The 23,883-nt window shown below is 37.0% G+C and overlaps 1 protein-coding gene across 2 annotated transcripts in view; it reads left to right on the top strand.

The window, feature by feature from the left end:
- Nucleotides 1-23,883, top strand: part of EMB2775 (ATPase family associated with various cellular activities (AAA)) — a 240,541-nt gene that overhangs the window by 168,185 nt on the left and 48,473 nt on the right. Inside the window, exon 11 of one of the 2 annotated variants that reach the window (XM_089428400.1) lies at nucleotides 14,520-14,548. The exons of the other annotated variant lie outside the window; for it this stretch is intronic. Coding sequence (XP_089284526.1) covers nucleotides 14,520-14,533 — 14 coding nt within the window. The 3' untranslated portion in view covers nucleotides 14,534-14,548. Of the gene's footprint in view, nucleotides 1-14,519; nucleotides 14,549-23,883 lie in introns of those variants that run through there. 2 annotated transcript variants of the gene reach the window in all.

Here is a 23,883-nt window from a genome sequence, read left to right on the forward strand (position 1 = left end):
GACAAGCCCGAATGACAAAATCAACTATCTCAATGATGCCCTGCGATGCCCCAACAAAACTACACCATCTCCTGCGAAGATGCTACCGAAAACCTTGTCCCTGGTGCTTAGAAAATTCTGCCAAATTAATCCCAAGCTCTTCAAGCAAAACCCACCAAAACCCTGAAAGGTTTGGCCTAGCTTTGACCCTTGAAATTCAGCCCCCAAAACACCATGTCCTCCTCCAACTGTTGGGATGTACAACCTGCATGCACACCAGTGGAATCCTTCTCCAAGCACTCCCAAAATTGCTGCAAACACTCCCCTAAAGATTTCCCTTATCTCTCCCTGCAAGTACCAACCTCAAAACATAATCATCCAACTCCCACATGTACCCAGTGAGAGGCTTCTGCGCTGGCCCAGGAGCTACAAATTCGTACCAAATTGTAGCTGTCTCCTGTTGCCAAACTCCACCCCAAGCCTACTATATCCCTGAACTTTCCTCACCAAAATTCTCCTGATAATTGCTCCCCGGAAGACCCCTGAAATGATCCACACGTGTGCTCAAATAAAACAGAGACATGTTGCTTAGCAATCATACCTTCACATTCGATCATGGTGGGCTGAAATTCTGCCTGATGATCATCTAGGGCAACATTAATTCTGGGCATGCTCCTTGCCACGTCCCCCACCGTAGATTCTTCTTGCATGTTTGGTAACTGTTTTGTTCTTGCTTTATGCGGACAATTTTTGTAATAGTGTGATTCTTCGCATTCCCAGCACTACAGTGGAGGTTATGTGTGCTCCTCCTGCATCCTCTTGGAACATGCTATGGCTGAGTGAATGTCTGAATGTAGGTGTTGAAATCTCCCCACCTCTCCTTTGGAATGATGTGACCAAACCTCTCTAGAGTGGCACTCCCCGAAGAAGGGGTGAGTTCTTCGCACGGAAAACTCATTGCTAAACAACAAGTGACCCGGCTAAGCAACTCAAGCAACTAAAGTGAGTTCGATTGGCAAAAAGATGATAAGTGAGGATGAGCTCCTCGTATTTATAATTTCGTGGATCTTCCTTCCCACGTGGCTCCTCCACCTTGCCATTTGACTTCCCTCCAAGGCTATTCAAACTCTTTATTGGCTAAGTGCGTTTTTCTTCATGTGGGTGGCCCCCACACTCCACTAATAAATAATACAACCTCCTTTTCTTCCCCAAGTCCTTTTATCAAAATTGAGTGGGTTCCATGTCCTCCAAAACTATCCAAAATTGTGGGAAATTAAACCTATAACAAAATAATTTAGGAAGGGACATTATAGGCCATGTCACAAAACTTCAGAGAACTCGTATGTGTGAAAGGGTAAAGTTTAGAATTCTACCCGCGTTCTTTTGTTTGAATTCAAACTTTCTCCTTGACTTTAGTTATATTATTCTTCTCTAACTTAAGCACAAAACTCACACTTCTTTTTGGATGATCTGCTCTCACTTGGAGATCGAAGTTACTTATTTATATATCTGTCCAGGATCGTCACTTGGAGGTCGAAGTTACTTATTTATATATCTGTCCAGGATGGTGAAGAGATGCCACAGGCCGACTTTACAGAGGGAGAGCCAACTTGGAGGTTTCATAACAAATTTTACAAGAATAAAAATTCTTTTCCTTTCTTTACAAATGTCAAATTTGACATGACTCTTTTATTAATTCCTTTGACTCTTTTTGACTTCTAAAGCATGAAGAACATGCTTAACTAACAAAAAAAATTAATAATAATTTTTCAGTATGAAGATTGACACTAGTTACATTTCTTCAACACTCCCTCTTAACTAGGGAGGTATTCATAATGACTTAACAAGTCTATCTCAAGTTGAAATATTCAAATAAGAAGGGATCCAGATTGATAAGCATCAAGGATGATAGTATCATCATAGCCAACATTGTCACATTACCAAGGCCTTGATAGGTACTCTCTATCTCTCCACAAGATCAAAGCACAATGCTGGGAGGCATTCCATGGGACACTATACTGCCTCTCCGAGGTATGTACTCGACCTAGGATACTTGGAATATGTACTCCACCGGACCATTTCCCTCGAGGAAATGTCTGCCCTCCTTACCATTCTTTATCTAAGTGCATGTACTTGACTTAAGATCTCCATCCTAATCCATCACAGTACATGACTCAAGAATGTCTGTCCAAGATGCTCATCTAATCCACCATTCTCCTTATCCATGTTCATGTACTTGACTTAGGATATCAATCCTAATCCGTCACAGTACTTGACAGTTGACACAAGGAAAACTAGTGTCCAACCTCCCTCTCAACCTGAGAGGAGAAATCCATGCTCACTCCCTCTCAAACAAGGAGAGTGCATCAACAAGCCTCAGCTTGTGTTAGAAGTATACCTCCCTTACATCAACTACCTGTTATTCAGTGGAGATCTGTTGTAGCTTCCTGAACCAACCCTCTTATCACTGAGTTTGCCCTACTACAAACCACTGAACTAGGGTTCCCAATCTGCCTCCTAGCAGTCCATTATCCTGCAATTGAGGTCTTTCATCTACTGTATCCTGCACTGTGTCCAGCACTGCTTCCTTCCTTGAAGATAGTCCATCACACAGTTTCTTCAACTGATTGATCATCACCGTACCATGGTAGCCAATACACTATCCAATCAACCTTGAACACAATTTGGCTGTTCTTTTCAAATTCTAGTACTTCGATCAACCTTCAACATATCTCCATAGACTCAAATAATTCTGCCCTCTTGCTGCTTCTCCTATTCCTCCAAGATAGCCAGCTCTCTGGGACTTCACCAAACTTCCTTCTAGCATAGATAAGGTTGCTCCATTATCTCTGCTCTTAGAGTCTTCTTCTGCTGCCTTCTTACAGTCACTTTGCTGCCTCAAAGATGAATGTACACTAGTTCTTCCATCTGCCCTCATACTCTTTCCAAGAATGACAGACCTAGGGTTTGCACTGTCAGCTCTCTAAACAACCTCTCAACTGCTATGAAAGATTGTTTCTTAGGGTTTGCAAATCAACCCATACATCAATGTTATGCCTTCTTGCATCTGATGAACTTAGGGCTTGTCATCATGCTGTCCAAAACACTTTAGGACAAACTTCTTCCAACAGATCATATCTCTGCAAATTGTCTTTCAATTATACAGAACTTAGGGCACATCAATCAGCCCTCTCACAAGGTCAATAAAGTATGATCTGAGGGCATATTAACCAGCCCTCACACTATCTCTTTGTTCCACCAAAGATGAAAAAACTAGGGCTTACATGGCAACCCACACACAACCCCTTAATTCCTTATAAGATGACTGTTCTAAGGAAACTGAAACTTTGTCCTATTCTTCCACTTAGAACAGACTTCGACCATGCATCATCTAGCACTAATTCACACATCCTCCTTGCAACCTCTGTACAACCTATAAGAAACTCAGTCTAGTGCAAGATAAATACAGTTCTAACAGAGTTTGGACTGTCCATCAAACCTGTGCATTACATCATGGAATTTGGTCCTTACATCACCATCATATCAACTCCCAAAACTCAGCATAAGGTCACTCTAATCTCCTTTGCTCTATTCGAAATGGGCTCAACCCTTATTCAACTGGCATTACATCCTCATGGCTTCATGCACAACATTTCAAGGGAGTCTCGGTCCTTTTGAACAGAAGAGGAAAACTTGACCCTAACACAGATTGGATGCACAAAAAAGTTTGGACCTTATCACAGAGATTCTCCACAACTCGCATGCACAAAATCTCATCCTTGATCACAGAATCATGATTAGAGTCTCGGTCAACTTTCCTTCCCTTGACCTGTACCAAAACATGAGTTAAAAACTGAACCAAACCATCCTCTACCTCCTTTCTAGATCAACTCTAGAAGTCAGCTGCTGCCTTGCTAGTCTGAGCTTGAGAAGAAATGCATTTGTGATGTTTGAAATCTAAGCTATCTTACGAAACATGTCCTCTTGGACAAATTTCTATCTACATATGCTAGATTATATCTTAAGAAAGTAAACTGATACCGTGATCCTAGTGCATGATACACCAGTCATTTTTCTTATGATCTTTCAGTAGTAGAGGTCTTTGATATCTTCCTTCTGCTTCTTTGGAGCTTCTTCATCTTCAACCGTTAATGCTTATGATCTTTCCTTCTGTTTGTTGTTTTTAGGGTTCTTAGGACAATCTGTCTTGTAGTGTCCATATTCATGACAACCAAAGCACTGGACTTTGGACATGTCTCTATTTTTGTTTTTCTTCTTCTTATCAAAATTTTTCTTTGATTTAGCTGCAAAGGCTTGAGAGGCTTCATTGACAGGTTGAGAATCACTTCTAGCCTTTATTCTAGATTCTTCTATTGTACATTGAGCCCATAATTCTTCAAATGATGGAGCTTCTTTTCTTGCACAAATGCTACTTGCAAAACCATCCCATTCTTTAGGTAAGGCATTGATTGCCATTGTAATTAATTCTGAATCAGATATTTTCTCACCAGCTTCTTGAAGTTGATCTTTAATTTTTGATAGCTTCATGAAATAAGAAGCTATAGTGTCTTCTTTTGACATTTTTGATTGATATAGTTGAGTTCTCAAGGCTATCATGTGACCTATTGTATTGACGGAGTATAATTTCACCAAGGTATCATAGACTTCTTTAGATGTAGATAATTCTGATACAAAAGTGATAAGGTGGTCTTTGATAGACTCAAAGATAATTCTTTGAGCCTTAATTTTCCCTTTTTCATATTTCCATTTCCTGGGCATTATTCTCATTTGGAGTTGGAACCTTTCCTTGAACAAATTTCATGACATCATTCTCTCTAAGGACTAAGTCAATTCTCTTTTTCCATGCCTTGAAGTTGGATGCTCCTTCTAGCTTATTGCTTTCCTTGCATACAAAAGCCATTGAATTAGACATGTAGGATTGGAAGAAATCTGCTACTGAAATGAAATGAAAAAAAACTTCTCGAAATATATATATATATATATATTTCTTATTAATAATGAATAGACAGATGATGATGATTACAAATGGGGTTCCTGGCTTATATACTGCCATGGACACCCTTTGGGGAAAGGGCATGATCTTATGATCGTGCCCTTTTGTCTAATTTAACTGAAAATTAAATAATAAACTGAATCTAACTAATTTTTACATAACATTGCCTTCCTCTCGAAAGAATGCTTTGTCCTCAAAGCATATGTAACGACGGATGTTGTTGACAAAATGCTTCATTCTGCCAAGAAGCTTCTTCTTCGGGTAAGTCCTTCCACTTGATCAGATATTCCTTGATAGTACGATATCGAAGCTTTCTTTCTCTAGTAGACAAAATACCTTCTGGTTCTAAAATGACTCTTCCCTCTTCATCTAGGGATGGAAGTGTTGTTTGCGCTGTTTGATTGTTACCTAGTGCCCTTTTAAGGCAAGATACGTGGAAGACGTTGTGAACATGACTTGTCTCTGGAAGGCTTAAACCATACGCAACTTGGCTAATCTTTTTGTTGATCTGATAAGGTCCATAAAACTTTGGTGCCAATTTGTTTTTTCTTTTCCGTTTTAAGGATAATTGTTTGTATGGTTGGAGCTTAACAAATACCCATTCTCCAACTTCAAACTCTCTTTCGGTTCTGTTACGGTCTGCTTGTTGCTTCATACGATTCCTTGCATTATTCAGGTTTTCTTTTAATATTTGGACGATTTTTTGGGTTTCTTCTAGTTGATCTTTAACAACGGGTAGATTTGTCTAGACAATAGCTAGATCCTTCCATTTCGGGGGTTCATACCCATATAGAGCTTGAAATGGTGTCATTTTTGCTGATGTATGATAAGTGGAATTATACCACCACTCAGCAAGATGTAACCATTGAGCCCATTTATTTTGTTTTTCTGTAGCGTAGCAACGTAGGTAGGCCTCCAAACATTTATTGACAACCTCTGTTTGGCCATCTGTTTGAGGGTGATAAGCGGAACTCATATTTAGGTAGGTTCCTATATGGCTAAACAATTCCTTCCAGAAATTACCTTTGAACTTGGCATCTCTATCACTCACAATGACTTTCGGAAAACCATGTAACTTATCAATATATATTTGCAAAATATTTCAGCGATTTCTTTTGCTAAGCATGACTTCTTTATTGCCATAAAGTGAGCATATTTGGTGAGTCTGTCAACTACTACGAAAATCTTGTCCTTGCCTTTTGATACTAGTAATCCTTCGATAAAGTCCATCGAGATTTCTTCCCATTTCTGATTTGGAATGTTTAAGGGGTGAAGTAATCCTGGTGTCGTAATATTTTCGCTTTTATTCCTTTGACATGTGTCACACTCTACTACATACTTCTGAATTTCACGATTCATTCCCTTCCAAAAGAAGGATTGACGTGCATTGTAGTAAGTCTTAAAGAATCCTACATGTCCAGCTGATGGTGAGTCATGTAATTCTTTGAGTATCTTAAACTTAAACTTGGAATTTGTATTTAGATATATTCTTCCCTTATACCATAGGATATCATTCTTCCACTCAAATTTTGAGTTATTAGGAAGGTTATTGATTATTGCTGTTATTTCTGGATCCTTGGCATACTCACTTCGAATTTCGTTAAGCCACTCAGGGACAACAACGGGAATTGCAAGTAGTGTTGGTTCTTCATCTTTCCAGGCATCTGCTACTTCTTCTATGTAGTATTTCCAAGTCAAAAGCGGCAATTTTTTCAATCCATTTTTGTTGTTCTTCGGAAAGTGTTTTTTGTTGAAGGAGATGCTGGAGACTGTTATGGTTTGTTCGAATAGAAAACTTACTTCCCAAAAGATATTGCCTCCACTTAGCTAGTGCGTGCATGATAGCGAGCATTTCTTTGTTGTATGTGGATTTGAGGTGTTCTCTTTTGTTGAGCTTCCTACTTTCAAAAGCTATTGGATGTCCTTGTTGCATTAATACTGCACCTATACCGAATCCAAAAGCATCACGCTCAATGACAAATGGTTTAGAAAAATCTGGTGTTGCTAATACGGGAGCATTAGACATAATTTCCTTTAATTTTTCAAAACACCTTCCTGCTTCCTTATCCCATAGAAACAAATTCTTCTTTAAAAGATTTGTTAGAGGTGCAGTTATATGTGCATAGTTTTTAATAAATCTTCGATAATATCCAATCAAACCTAAGAACCCTCTTAGCTTGGATATATTAGCAGGTTTGGTCCATTCTTTTATAGCTTTGATTTTGTTAGGGTCCACCCTTACGCCTTCATGGGATATAATGTGTCCAAGGTATTCTACTTCTTCCTTTCCGAAGGTGCATTTGGATTTTTTTTGCGTAAAATTGGTGTTCTTTAAGTAGTGTAAGAACTTTGTCCAAATGTTGTAAGTGCTCCTTCCAAGTTTTACTGTAAATTAGAATATCGTCAAAAAATACTAATACAAACTTTCTGAGATGTGGGCGAAATAATTCGTTCATAGTTGCTTGAAACGTTGTTGGTGCATTGGTTAATCCAAACAACATTACTTTAAATTCATAGTGACCTTCGTGTGTTTGGAATGCCGTTTTTGGTATGTCCTCTAATCTGATTCTAATTTGATAGTAGCCTGATCTTAAGTTCAATTTTGAGAAATACCTTGCGCCATGTAGCTCATCCAACATTTCGTCGATAAAGGGGATTGGGAACTTGTTTTTAATTGTTATTTTGTTTAATCCCCTATAGTCAATACATAGCCTGAATGACCCATATTTCTTCCTTACCAACACCACTGGAGTAGCGTAAGGACTTTTACTTTTCGAGATGATTCCACACTTTAAGAGGTCTTGGATTAATCTCTCGATTTCTGTTTTTTGGTGACGTGGATATCGGTATGGCTTGATGTTGACCGGGTTTGATCCTGCCTTGACTTCTATTGTATGCTCAATTTCCCTATTAGGCGGCATCTTCATAGGTAGGTCTTGAAATACTTTTTCATGTTTCATAATTAGATCTTGTATCTCTAGTGACTCTTCACTGGTGATGTGGATATCGGTATGGCTTGATGTTGACCGGGTTTGATCCTGCCTTGACTTCTATTGTATGCTCAATTTCCCTATTAGGCGGCATCTTCATAGGTAGGTCTTGAAATACTTTTTCATGTTTCATAATTAGATCTTGTATCTCTAGTGACTCTTCACTGGTCATATTTGCAGATAACATTTCTAACTGATGACATTGTACTAGATAAGTGGGTGCTCCCTTTTGAATCATCTTCATCATCTGCGATGATGATACAATTTGATTTTCTGGTGCTTGGAATCCGTGTAATTTGTACTTCTAACCTCCCCACTTGAATTTTATAAACTGTACTTGGTGGTTGGTAGAATAAGTACCGAAAGTTCGTAACCACTGGATACCTAAGACTACATCTACTCCTCCTAATGACACTGTCAAAAATGGAGACTCTAAACTGAAGTCTTGAATCTGCAATTTAACCTTATCGCATTTCCCCTCCTTTTCAATCTTCTTACCGTCAGCTACCATCACCTTCATGTTTGGTAAAGGAAATGAAAAAATATTGAGTCTCTTTGCCATGGTTGCGTCTAAAATATTGTGTGTGCTACCAGAGTCGATAAGGACCACTACGTTGTTCTTCTTTATGTGTCCTTTTAACTTTAAGGTCTGAGGTTGTGATATACCTGTCATGGCTGATAATGACACTTGCAGAATACTTTCGTCATCTAATTCTGGTGAGAATTCTGGGGCATCTTTTGTTTCTTCTATGTTAGAATTTTCACTGTTTGAATCATTGGTTGCTTCACAATAATATAGGTTCTTTGGTTCTTTTCCTTTAGCACACCTATGTTTGGGGTCCCACTTCTCACCACAACGCTTGCATTTACCCTCTTTTATCCTTTGCGTTTGCACATTAGATTTTTCATCTTCACGTCGATGTGGTGGAACATATCTTGTATTTTTTGCATCCGCATACTGAGGTGTTCTTCGTCTTGAATATGTTTTTTCGGAACCAAAATATTTGTTCGAATTTCTTTTCGGCTGTTTTTGCTTTTCGTCTTGCTACTTCTATTGATGAAATGTCATGCATTTCAAGTTCTACTTGTAAATGGGTTTTTGAGTCCTGAGATGTATTACTAAGGTACTCGTGTTACTAAGGTCTCCCATTCTTGAGTGTATTCGTCCACACTTCCTTTTTGTCGTAACTTGATGAGTTTTGAAAAGAACTCTTCTTCTCTTACACCTTGGAGTCCTTTAAAGAAGGCATCTTTAAAATTTCTCCAGCTAATGACGTGTGTTGTTTTTTTCCACCACATATACCAGTTATATGCTTCTCCTTCCATTTTCATGGATGCATGCCTGAGCTTTTCGTCATCGTCATTGATGTCATATTTCTCAAAGTATTCTTCTGCTTTATTTATCCATGCAACATTGTTTTTTTCGTTTCCATTGAATTTAGGCATCTCGACTTTTGCCCTTTGCTAGTATGTTGCTAGTGGTTGAGCAAAAAAAGGGTGTTGATTAGTAAAGGTATCCCAAAGTTGCTTGTTTGTAAAGGCCGTGTTACTCGCTTCTTGGTGGGGTGTCGCTGATTTTTTTGGGGATTCAACCTTTTCATGAGAGTCTGTTGACTTTGTTGAATCTGATGAGATGTGTTCTTGATTCTCTTCATTTTCTTTTAGTAGTTGTTCAGGTGTACAATTCATCTTTTTACACAGAAGTTTCAGCATTGTTAAAGCATCTTCGATGTTTACTTCTGTTTGGACATGTTGATTTTCCATCTTTATTTCTATTCGATTTGTCGTATCATGAAGATTTTTGATTTCGTCAGCGTGTTCCCCAAGCTTGATCTGGAATAAATTTAAACTTTTACTGACCTCATCATGGTTGCTATTTATCTAATGCTCCAAATCCAACAATTTTTTTTGAAAATCCGCCATTGTCATTGTCAACATCGAGCGGGTTTGCGGGGGTGTGTATTTATGTGCCGGCGTAAATAATATTTTTTTGTTTTGTTTATATATATATATATTTTATATTATATAATTAAATTAAATTAATTAATTTAATTATATGACATAAGTTGTTGTTGTTGTTGTTTAATTTTTTAATTAATTAATTAAATTCATGTTATATATATAACTATAATTAAGTTAAGTTATGTATATATATATATATATATATATATATATATATATATATATATATATATATATATATATATATATATATATATATATTAACCGTTATATATAATTTGCCGATATAAATATATATTATATATAATATATATATTAGATATAATATATATATTATATATTTCTACCCCGAAGAGTCACGTTGACTAATAGAACCTTTTGACTGTTCAAAAAAACACAATTTAGCGAATATCACCGCAGCTTTTAACGATGGCTACGGATCGATGGATTGGCGATTGTATTTGTTTGGCCTGCGGTGTAATGACCCATCATTAATATAGAGAGCACGAGAATATTAGCATGCATACGATGCATGCATATGATAGCTACATATGCATGTATCGCATGCACTGCACTATTAACTATATTCTAAGTTACCTAAAATATTAAATATCCTGACACCCCTTCATATAGAAAAGTCGCATTCACCCATCAGCACATATTACTTAATGCCTCATGATTAATGAGCGATTACCAATGATATTAAGTTTAAAAGTATAAAGTAAAAAGGGTTATAAAGAAAATAAATGTAAAGAATTATGTAAAGTCTTAAAAATCAGGTTATATAATTATCTATTTGAGAAATTTTAATAAAGTATGTGAATGAATTATTAAAGGGATAAATTAAATCAAAATAAAGCATAGGACAAATAATTAAACATAGGACTTAGGACTTTTAATTAAACATATAAAAATTTTAATCAAAGTGAAATGGCACATGTTAAAATATCCTGAAGATAAGATACGACTCTGCATGTTGAGAGGTGTCATTGAGAAGGGAAGCGGTGGGCTCATAGGTGGAGGGAGCAACCACCGCTAATAAAGGGTACATAAGGAGAGGCCGAAGGCAGGGAAGGAGGTCCGTGTTCTTTGCCTTGAGAGGGTATTTGCTGTGAGTGGGAAAGAAACTGATTCGGGTGCTGTTGGAGGAGGAAGGAGAGGAAATTTACACATACTGGTTATGATTCGGAACTATTGAGCCTTGCTTGTTTTGAAGTTTCTGGGCACGGGGGAACGGTATGCATCGGTTGAGAAGCATACTGGATCGAGTATCTAGGTATACTCGATTTGGCTGGGTGGTTTTGGTCATTCGGTAACGAGAGCTCTGGAGAAGTTCTGCAGCGTCCTCATCGCAACAGCAGTAGCAGACCAGGTAAGTACTTCATCAAATCAATTAATACTATTTCAAACAGTTCTGTAAATTTTTACAGTTTCACCATCTTTATAGTTTCACAGTTCAGTAATGGCTCTTTATTTAGTACGACCACTACATATGGTATTAGAGCGTTCATTCAAACCCTGCGACCTCAGAGACCCTACGCAATTTTGTGGTTGCTTCGATTCATTGCACAAATAGTCATCTTCTGTAAATACAGTGAATTTCGATCCCGAGAGCCGTGGTTTATTGTCGCGAGAATAGTTCCGTGAAAGTAATATCCATTTGCCGGATGATTGTTTCGATTCACAGCATAAATGATCATTTTCAAGTAAATTTGGTGAATTTATGCACAGTCGTTTCCGGCTTACTCTCATGGTAATGTAATTAGCATCGGAAAAGGAGATCTTACGCTTCCGCCCGCAAAACCCTTGCTCCCCGCGCCCAGTTCAAGTAGCCGTAAATTTGTTTTCTTCTGAATTTCGCAACGCGGCAATCTCCGCAATTTTGCGCAACATTTTACCATATATGTGAAAGGCGAAGAAACTGCACGGTTCGCACAAATTGTATTTTAACTTGCAAAAAGCTCGAAGAAATGTGCACGAATTTGTCAAATTCGAGGGAAATGGCAAGCGATTTGCTAAGATTTGAGCTAATTGCCCGATGTAAGACCTGATTCGAACACATTTCGGAGATCTTTGCAGAATTTCAGAAAAGGAGAGCACGACAGCAATTATTTTAAGAATCTGCTAGCTTCAAGAAATTATCAGAAAAGAAGAGGCGCTGTGCATAGATAAGGCGAACTTTGGAGGAAAGAATAGGAAACGTACCTAAACAATGTTAAGGGCGAAAAAAAAAAATTATATTTGCCCTAAAAGGACTAATTGTGTAATTATGCTGGTTCGCTGCTAAGAAGAACGTAAATATTTCTCCGGTTTCTCAAATTTCATGATATTGCAGAGATGTGAACCAGCTTTACACAAAGGCGCGTAGCAGTGGATGATATTTTCGCGTAACAGTGGGTGAAATTTGCAAATGATGAGATATAATGGAAAATGTGATCAGGACGACCGCTTTGCGAGATTTCGACGAGACCGGAAGGGTTTATTAGCTAAAACCCTGACCTTGGCACGATCTATCCGCATACCGATCTCCAACTGGCCTTTGAATCACGTTGTTTCCCACGGTCAAATTATAGCCCGTAATTCATATAATATGTTCAGTTGCAGCAATATTGGCACAGAGGAGCGCTGTTGCGTCTGGCAATGTCTAGTTATGTAACAAAAATACAGAGATTCCTACGCAAGTCGCCATTGTTGAGGCCGTCAGGTTTCTTATACGGCCTTGGAAGCAAGAATGGAGGGCGTCTGTTTTGTGATATGGGAGTATTGCATAGAAGAAAACCCAGTGGAAGTTTTATCCTTTTTGCCGGAAGAATAAGACAGTTTTCTGGGTGGCATAATTCCACCGTCGAACAGTACTCTGACGATGAATATGAATGCGAGTTCGAAAAGCACATTGTCAGCTTCATCCTCATACCCTCTTTCCACATTCTTGATTTTATTTGTTCTGAGCTCATGGTAGGGGAACTTAGGTTTTGTGTGTGCTTGAATTCAATATTCGTGAAGAATATCTGGGAATGAAATGTTGACGGCTCTGGGTACTGCACTGGCTCGACCATGGAAACCAAATAGATAATTTTTGTAATTTTCAGTGCCCATTTTGCGAAGGAATATAGGAAAACGTCCAGAAATTAACTCAATCGCGGCCAGTAACTTCCAAAATCAATTACGAAGATGGAAAAACTACAGAAACACCTCAAACAACCTTCAATGCACCAAATACGAGACAATCCTGCATCTCTTAAAACTCGAAATATCTTATAGATTAGGACATTTAGCAATCGGAGTCCTAAGTCACAGAACTTGGGTTCTAATACCACTTTAGCCCATAATTTTATTTTGGATTATTCAGTTGACCAAAGGTTTGTGTGGATGTTAGAGGATAAATTAAGCGTAGCTGGCAAAGCTAGTGCTCAAACTGTAATTCCATGCTTCTTAGCCACCCATGTTCTCACCACAGGTTGGGAGGTCTGCACTGTCTGTTTACGAATTTTTGATTATCACAGAGTATCAGCTTACAATTTCACTCATCCGCCTTCGCAATCCAGTGTACTCTTGAAGTCACCCTCCCAAAAGGATTCAACAAAGTCCCTTAAAAAAAAAGGGGTTGATTGTGAATGGCAAAAGTCCATTTGTCTGTCTTTGCATGCTTTGACGAATGTGCACAGTCCATGAACTGCTGCAAAACACACTATTTTTTGTACTTCCTTTTCAATGCTTGCAAGAATGTTTGTTGCATTGCCTCAAAGCTGTGGCTGTCCTGGGGAAGATTTGATCCTATGCCAATATGCTAGTGCTAATAGTTTTCAGTACTTGGACTTCATGTTGGGGATATCAAATTTTGGGATTTGCAATCGCAATATGTTTGCCTATTTTTCTAACCCAGTAATTTTTTTGTTTTGTTTAAATTGGTCCACCACGAGTCAAACGTTGCTTAATCTGCATTTTCAGTCACAATAAATGTTGGGTTTAGAGGCCATGAAACAAGTGATGAAATTTTGGGCTCAAGGGACAATCGAGAGAGGGATAGAGCCCTTACATAACTCATTGAGATAGCTTATTTCACTATTTGAAGCCCTGGAACTTCAGAACTGCATTTTTTTTTACGATGCTACAGCCCTATATATCCCACGATCATAAAATTGGACCTTGCATAATTTCCTTTTGGTCAGCGTTGAACAGGTTTTATGCCACTTATTTCATCAGGATGCATGACTGCTTCCAACTAACTGTTATATGGGCTATTTTTTTATACTATTCACTTGCTTGCTTTTGTAAGTTCGTAACATATTGTGTCATTATATTGCCTTCTTGTTTGCTTTAGTCAAATTCCCTTCGTTATTGTATTTTTTTCAAATTCTCTTCCATCCTTTTTCTATGAATGTACAGTATCTTTGCATTCCAAACATGTATTGATTGGATATATTTTGAGTTAATGTTGGACTAACACCATGTTTGTTTGTCTTGAATTGATGATGTCGTAGTGGTTCCAAATGATATAGATGTTAGGTTGTTCCCAATTTGTTTACTACCATCACGCCTTAGATTATTTACTCTCTATTTTTCTGGCTGTGTAGGCTTTGATACATAAACTTGTGGCTAGAAATTTTAGAAATCTTTTGGAACAGAAGGGAGACTTTAGGTGGAACATGTTTGGAATAAGCTATTGAAGAACAAAGGATTTTAATTGCTGAAGCTGAAACTGAAGCTTTTGGTTTGAAATCATACAAAGCATTGAACTTATCATTATCCTTGAAAATAGGGTTAGGTTCATTTTGGTTTTGATGCTTGGTTGACTGTAGAATCTACTCATGCATAGTTATTACAGGATTTTATTTTCTTGCATTCTTATAGGGAGACATGCCTTATGGTTGCAAAATTAATGAGTTAAATTAAAAATATTGCGTATACTCCATAAAATAGATAAAACATAAAAAGGTCAAACATTTTCCATAAAATTATTATTATTATTTACAGTGTATAATATTTCGAAGGCAATACAGATTTGCCAAGGATTTAATGTTGCTGCAATAATATGGTTTTTAAAAGGATACTTTGTTACTTTTTTCAGGTTAAAATTAGTTGGACTGAATCAAACTTTATGGACTTATCATAAAAGAGTGTTCACATAATAAGCTGGACAAATTCTAATTGAACTTAATATCTTAATCTGCTGGATGTGGTAAGCCACCCCTTACTAAGTACAATATAAATCAGGTAAAGTTATTTTCTTTAAACTAGCTAGAAGAGAGGAATAATTAGAAAAAGTAAAATGGAATTGTCATTGACCGTTAAAGGGATGACATTTAGAACCAGCAGAGGACAAACACAACATACCTTATAACCCCAAGAAAATTAATTAGGGTGGCTTGAAATACAATCCATATTTGTTATTTCTCTTTATTTTGGAGGGCTAAGACCAATTCTGAAGACCGAACATAGCTCCAAAATCCAACAAGAACTTGGTTGATTATTTATGACAATTTATTTAGACAATGCAACCAGTGGTTGTAGAGAAATGAAATAGTTTAGATGACAATCATACGAATTAGTTTGGATGGCAAGTGGAATAGATGTTAATGTGAATGATTCAGAAATGCTGTCAAGTGTTTCATGCCGCTCCTAAAGCAGAATAATATGCTTCGTATGTTGCTTTCTCTACTGAAAAAGGCTATAAATTTGAGAGCAAGTACCAGTTATAGTTTAAAACTTTAGGATGATGTAATGCTTTTAGCTTGAACATTAATAGTTCCCTCAAGTGTTTTAAAACATAAATTGACTCTATCATTGGATGAATCAATTCTAGCATTTACAAAGATAACTTTATTTGTACAGTTCTATATTGCACTTCTGTTTGATTCTATTATCTTTTGCGTGAGTTTATTCCTTAAACTCTATGGTGATTGCACTCACTTGATCCTTTTTAAAACGATGTTTTACGTAGTTGCATAGTTAGTAATATATTCTCGGCTAATGTTGTTTGTGTGCTGATTTTATGGTGACAATGATCATAAAGTATTACTTTGATCACAGGGGAGGTATCGCTTTTGGATAATATTTTGTAGGAGTAAGGTTTGGAATAATGAAGAAAAGTGAACGGAGAACTCGAAGTGAACATAATAAAAGATTTTATATATGATGTTAGATTTATTGATGGATTGTTGGAATTACAAAGGAATCCGATAGTCGGGTAAAGGAGATCAGCATACTAACATGTGGTGGTATAGTTGATCAATTTATTTGAGATGGTTTATATTGCTTTACAACTGATTTACATAAGCAGTCCATTGGCCTATGGTTGAACAGCAAGTAGGGGATGCTTACTATGAGGAGACAAGGTTCAAATCTCGTGGACACCTTTCCCAATATTCTATAATATAGTTCCAAGCAATAAATTTTACATTAACTTTATACCATTCAAACAAGTAATCAATGAAACATTTAGAGTTGGATTATAGAACACAGCGATCTAGATAATTAGATTGAAGTATAATAGTTTATATGATAGGTCGTGCATAGGATGTTATTTTGCTTTGGTAGGGAGTTTAAGTGGTTGATCCTAAACTTTGCACTTTTGTGAAAAAAAATATATATATATATATATATATATATATATATATTGTGATTTCAGAAACTTTTGCTGACAAAACTCTTCAAATTTCAAATAGAGTTCTGATCCCCCAGAATGTCCCTCAAGATACAATTTAACCTCGTTTGCTATAACATTGAATGAGCTGACACCTGGACTTAAGGAGAAGTTACCACCCACAGATTCCAGGCTGAGACCTGATCAACGCCATCTTGAATGTGGAGAATATGATCTAGCGAATGCTGAAAAGTTGCGACATGAACAGAAACAGAGACAGGCTTACAAACTGCAAGAGAAGGGATGGAAGCCCCGATTGGTTCAGAAGGGAGAATGACCAAAGCACTTATAAGTATTCTGGTGGTTACTGGGAAGCTAGAGAAAATGCTTGTTGGGAAGGATGTCCTGACATATTTGGATCAAGGACGAGATTAACTCCTTGAAGAGTTGAACGAAAAGGAGTTGACATATTCTCTAGAGATAAGTACTTTCTTGAATATTTTGATATTATTCTTTTAACTATTATTAGTCTCTTGTAATTGTAAATTTTGCTTGGATGGATTCGTTTTTACTATTATTTATACTCCAGTGACAAGCAAGTGGTAATGATGTTTATATTCTTACAAACTTCTAAATATTCATTTTGTTTAGTCATCCTCCTTTATAATTACTAGGGGACTCACTCCTCAACCTGTCTTCTTCTATCTTGCATAGAAACCACAAGTTGTTGAATGGTAAGAAGCTGCTCTTGCCTTTTATAATCAATGGTGCTCTGTAATGATATATTCTTCACTGTTGGATTGACGCGATTTAGGAACATCTTTAAATTGTTTGAAGGCTAGTTCTGTTGCTACATGCCTACCTTATACATGAACAGAACCATCACATAAACCTTAAACCTCACACATTCTACTGCTGGTACATTTGATTACAGTTAATACAGTCTTTTGTTATTGGCTCCTGTAGTTATTGTTCGGGACATTTCAATCTCTAAAGTAGTTGCCGAGATGTGATGATAATTCTACTCTACTACAACCTCGTAGATATTCCTCCTTGATAATTGAGTTTGTATAAAGTTCTTCTATGAGACCTTTCTTCAAGTTCGTATGAAAACTTCTGTAGATGTTTTCGTAATAGTTTTTACCTCAGAAAATATATATATACTGTGGACAAATAACATTCAATGAGGTCTCTAAAGAGTCACATATAATATCTTCCTTACTCAAAATTACCCCAGCTGTTATACATAATTTAGCCATATTATTATCACTATACCACAGTAAAAGATGTAGAATTCCCTCCTGTATATTCTCTTAATTTCTGAGTTTGTGTGAAGGATGCAGTGATCTTTTTTTTTCACATCGGTTGTTATCTGTAAGCTGTAGATTGTGTATCATGGCATTGCTTGAAACGAAAATGGAAACAAAGGCTGATAAAGATAATCTTTGTTACAAAACCATATTGGTTCCTATTTTGTTTTAAACTGTTTGAGTCCTTAAACAATTTCAAAGGCCAGTCATTTAACCCTGTTAAGGCTACTGGAATATGGATGGGGTTTGGAAAAAAATACCAGATATATCTAATGTTATGATAGATGAAGCAAAATCACCAATTTCATATTTCTTGATCTGCCTTTGTCAAAAGTGGCTTTGTTTGAAAGAAAGTAGAATCAGCTCCCCAAATTACAAAATTGCGAAATATGGTGTTGTGTAACTTGTCCAGAGTTGACATATGCCTTCATAGGAGTGTGCCAAAGCATGAAGTTTTCTATCTGGTTAGCAGACCTACCTCAAAAATGTCTATCTTATCTGAAGTAAAGTCATGAACAAGTACAATCATAGGTGCTGCTGATGATATTCTCGAACCAAATAACATTCTAATCTACTTGCACTGTGATCCAATTATTTATACCAAGTCCAGAGATGTAAATTATACAAAATTGAGAATAGGAATTGTGCTTAAATCGCAGGAGTCAGGTTATTATTTTTCTAGGGTTCTTGATGTTGTAGAGCACAGTGGACTGGCATTAATTTTTTTTGACATAGAGCAGTGTTCGGTGTATTATTGTTAAAGGAAATGTTGAGTACAAAATATGTTCCCAAAATGTGTTGCATACCATACTTTGAGCTAGGTATTTCAAACAGTTTATATATAAAAGAATACACCAAATAACATTATTGTAAAAAGAAGGAATTGAGATTTGTCTTTACTAATGACTATATGATGCATTTTGTTACCAAGTAAGACAATAACCCAGCTAGTTGTTACTGGAGCAAACACATACAGATCGATGAATGTTTGAAACATAACGATATGTGCTCGTAAGATCAAATATCAAGTGTCAGTTAGCAATTTAAAGTCATAAGTTTTATGCACAAACAATACACAAAAGAATGATTATCTTGTAATATGAAAGCTAATGACATGAATAGATTATGGCAAGGTATGTTATACTTTAAATGACATGTATGAAATATACATAAGCTATGTGTTTTTGAAAATATTAATGCACATGTTATAAATGCATGGACAAGTGTTTATGATTGCAGATCAAATCCGTTACCAAAATGACCACGTGATGACAGAAACTTCAGAACAATTAAGGCTCAAAGAGATTCCATGATAGGGTATTAACCCTGATTCTACTGGGAGGGGTGGAGGTGTTGCCCACCGTTTATCCTCCGAACCCTGGAGTCATGGGAGGACTGTGCGAGTCACGCTCCCCTAGACGTGTGATGATGACTGCCAGATGCCTACTAGGGATCAGGTCGGTATAGCCAACGCTGTCACCCTTGGAGTTTATGAATGGTAAGGTCAGTATAACTGACGCCATGGCATACTCCAGTAGAGGACGGATAGGATGGGAGCGGAAGAGATTAGGAAGGATAGGATGATGTAGTGATAGCCTGGGGGGGGGGCCTGATGAAGTAAAACATGATCATTAAGTTATAAACCTAAAAGTATTCAAAACACCAATTTTATAGTGTTCTCACATTAAGTAAAAATTTAACCTCAATACTCAATCCGAACAAGAATGTACTAATCACTATTATAAGTATTGAACTCTAACTTCGGGACGAAGTTTTCTGAAGGAGGGGTGTATGTAATGACCCATCATTAATATAGAGAGCACGAGAATATTAGCATGCATACGATGCATGCATATGATAGCTACATATGCATGTATCGCATGCACTGCACTATTAACTATATTCTAAGTTACCTAAAATATTAAATATCCTGACACCCCTTCATATAGAAAAGTCGCATTCACCCATCAGCACATATTACTTAATGCCTCATGATTAATGAGCGATTACCAATGATATTAAGTTTAAAAGTATAAAGTAAAAAGAAGGGTTATAAAGAAAATAAATGTAAAGAATTATGTAAAGTCTTAAAAATCAGGTTATATAATTATCTATTTGAGAAATTTTAATAAAGTATATGAATGAATTATTAAAGGGATAAATTAAATCAAAATAAAGCATAGGACAAATAATTAAACATAGGACTTAAGACTTTTAATTAAACATATAAAAATTTTAATCAAAGTGAAATGGCACATGTTAAAATATCCTGAAGATAAGATACGACTCTGCATGTTGAGAGGTGTCATTGAGAAGGGATGCGGTGGGCTCATAGGTGGAGGGAGAAACCACCGCTAATAAAGGGTACATAAGGAGAGGCCGAAGGCAGGGAAGGAGGTCCGTGTTCCTTGCCTTGAGAGGGCATTTGCTGTGAGTGGGAAAGAAACTGATTCGGGTGCTGTTGGAGGAGGAAGGAGAGGATATTTACACATAATGGTTATGATTCGGAACTATTGAGCCTTGCTTGTTTTGAAGTTTCTGGGCACGGGGGAACGATATGCATCGGTTGAGAAGCATACTGGATCGAGTATCTAGGTATATTCGATTTGGCTGGGTGGTTTTGGTCATTCGGTAACGAGAGCTCTGGAGAAATTCTGCAGCATCCTCATCGCAACAGCAGTAGCAGACCAGGTAAGTACTTCATCAAATCAATTAATACTATTTCAAACAGTTCTGTAAATTTTTACAGTTTCACCATCTTTATAGTTTCACAGTTCAGTAATGGCTCTTTATTTAGTACGGCCACTACATGCGGCTAGAACGACACGAATACGTGAAGCGGGTGGTCAGGAGGACGAGCGACACGATTTTAATAAAAAGACAGGAATCGCGGGTTAGAATGGCGGATGATTGATGAGGCAACGGAAAGGGAGTGTCCGAAATATCCGAGCTATGGTTGGAAATAGTGGTAGGTAATGGGAGCGACAATTGTATTGTCCACGACAGAGTCCTGCACTTTGTTCGTGGAAAATGGTAAATCTGAGAAGAAAGATCCTCATGCGGGGCTTCCCTTACCACACTTGTACCAATATTTTTTGATGTACTATTATATTGACTTGACTGGGGGGGGGGGAACAAGATTAGATTGCAGGAAAAACACGATTAGACTGTGCTGCACAGAGTTATTGTTCAATAAACTAATGGAAAAAATCGGAAATGAAACAATTAATTAATTAATAATAGTTAGCCGAAGATAAGACGAGGGGTAACTGCCCATTTAAGGAAAAATAATAATCCGCAGAGCCCACGCAAGGAAGATGAAGGATTTTGTAAGGCGGGAAGTGCGTGGACAAGGAGGCGGATATGCGTGGGTTATAGGACGAATATTTGAATGAAGGGGATGCCAGGTTTGGGATGTAGCTGGAATGAGTGGACAATGGAGTCAGCGGATGGACAGCCTGAGAACCGAACCGCTCGGATACCAGATGAAGTGGAAAAAACTTCTCGATATACAGAAGATATATATATATATATATATATATATATATATTTCTTATTAATAATGAATAGATAGATGATGATGATTACAAATGGGGTTCTTGGCTTATATACTGCCATGGACACCCTTTGGGGAAAGGGCATGATCTTATGATCGTGCCCTTTCGTTTAATACAACTGAAATTTAAATAATAAACCTAATCTAACTATTTTTTACATAACATTCTATTCGAGATGTCTTCAAATATAGTTGCTCCAAAGATGACTTTCTATCTTCTGTCTAGTAATAGTGTTTTCTTACTTGGTAATTACTTGTGAGAGTTAATCTTCTTTTTTTTGTTATTTATTTTTCCTTTTTCATCAAGCAATTAGACAAATGAACCTTCCAAGATCACAAAGAAGCAAGAGACACAAAATTTAGCCTTTCAGGCCGGGGCAAAACCCCACAAAGGGGAAAACCCACAATCGTCTTATAGAATCAAGTCAAAATGAGATATCCAACCTAAGACCAAAGATCCTCCAAGTCATCCCTCCTCGCAAGTCAAAGTCAAAGTAAAGCTTCGTCAAACTTCAATCATGCTGCAAAAATCAGATCACGGTCTTGTTACCAACTTCAGAGGAATTTTGGCCCTGTCATAAATTGCAGGCTGCTTCAGTTTTTCAGCCCTGTCACATAACTTAAGAGAACTCGCACATGTGAAAGGCAGACCAAATTTTGAACTATACCCTTTTGAAGTTACTTCTTTATATATCTATCCAGGATGGTGAATAGATGCCACACAGGCTGATTTTACAGAGGGAGAGCCGACTTGAAGGTTTGATAACAAATTTTTTAAGAATAATTTTTTTTTTCCTTTATTTACAAATGTCAAATTTGACATGACTCTTTTACAAATTTCTTTGACTCTTTTTGACTTCTAAAGCATGAAGAACATGCATAATTAACAAAAGAAAAATAAATTAAAAATAATTTTTCATTATGAAGACCGACACTAGTTACATTTCTTCAATAGTTGCACACATTTTCATGTTATTATTGGGGACTTCCACCTTGGAACAACTTCATTTGCATATTTACTCATTGTTGGACTTCTTCATTTAGAGAGTCATACAATAGAGCTTATTTTATTGATTATGGATGGAACGTTTCCTTAGAGATCTCATTCATACTATGTTTGGGGTGTGTGAATTGGTTCATGCCTAATATTGAGGACATCCACCTTGGAAGAGCCACACATACACTTTGGAGGTTACATTGTACATCTTCTTATGACAATTATTGGGGCGTTTTGCCTGCAGGTGGTCTTATGGTACAAAACCTTCATTTTGGGAAGAACTCCACCTTTTGAAACCTTGTTGCACACATGTTCATGCTATTATTGGGGATGCTCCTCCTTGGAAGAGGGCTTCATTTGCACATTTACTCATTATTTGAGGACTTCTTTTAGAGAGTCATACATGCCGCATTATGAGGATATTATTAGACTTTTCACCTTGGAAAGCTATGCATCCACCTTGGAGAAGATCTATGAGGTTCCAAACCCTAGATCTAAGGTCTCATTGCATTTTTTGAGGGAAATCTAACTTTAGGAGTAATTATTTTTTGACAAAGTGCTCATATTTCCACGAAATCAATTGCAATAGATGCAAGGTGGTCAGTTGATTTCTAGAATGTGGTCACAATAGAAATTCCGACAAAAATTGATGTATTTATTGTGTTTCCAAAATTTTCCATGGAAAATTTCTTGCTGCATTAGGGCAACCCCGCCAAGGGCATCTCGATAATGTAACCTTTACTAAAACTACTTAAGTATCACCTTGTGCCTCATTGCGTAGCTTTAGCAATCCTAGTAGGGATAGTCCCATTAAAATGAAGGAGAGATGGCCTAAAGTGAAGAGGATAGGTAACTCAGTTTACAATGGTGATTGTCATAGTAGTTCCCTATTGAGTTGTACCTTGTGGATTAGGGCTTTTAGCATTAAGTACAAGTTGGGAGTTAAGAAGAAAAAAATGTGCATATTAATAGAATGACCTATACGAGGGGGAGGATTGGCTTAGACATGTTTTTAATGGATATTGATCATGATGGTGCTAAAATAATTCAGTTTTGAGTTGTAGATGTACAACAAATTACAATACTGTTGGAAATACTGAGAGGGGGGTGAATCAATATTTCTTATCAATTAGTAAATTTATTAATTTGAGTATCAACAACAAGTAAACATCAACACATCAAGAGAACAATGGACAATAAGTTTTTAGGTGGAAACCCTTCTGGGAGAAAAACCACCAAATGCTTTTCTAATAATCTTTATGAGTACAAAATATGCTTCAGCTCCAACTGAAAAGGGAAGCCTTGACTCCCTAGTACTCTAGAAAAACATTCAATTTATCAGGAAGCTCCAACTCTTGAAAGGATGCTCCTACACTCTGATTTATCAGCGCCAACTGGAAGGATGCCTCAATGCGCTGATTTTATTAGCTACAACTAATAGGATGCTCCAACACCCCACAAGCTTCAATTTTCCCTAGCACTTCCTTGCCAA

This window comes from Pinus tabuliformis, chromosome 4_2 (genome assembly GCF_031772625.1).
Source record: "Pinus tabuliformis cultivar Carrire ecotype Pingquan chromosome 4_2, CPIR1, whole genome shotgun sequence".
Classification (NCBI taxonomy): domain Eukaryota; kingdom Viridiplantae; phylum Streptophyta; class Pinopsida; order Pinales; family Pinaceae; genus Pinus; species Pinus tabuliformis.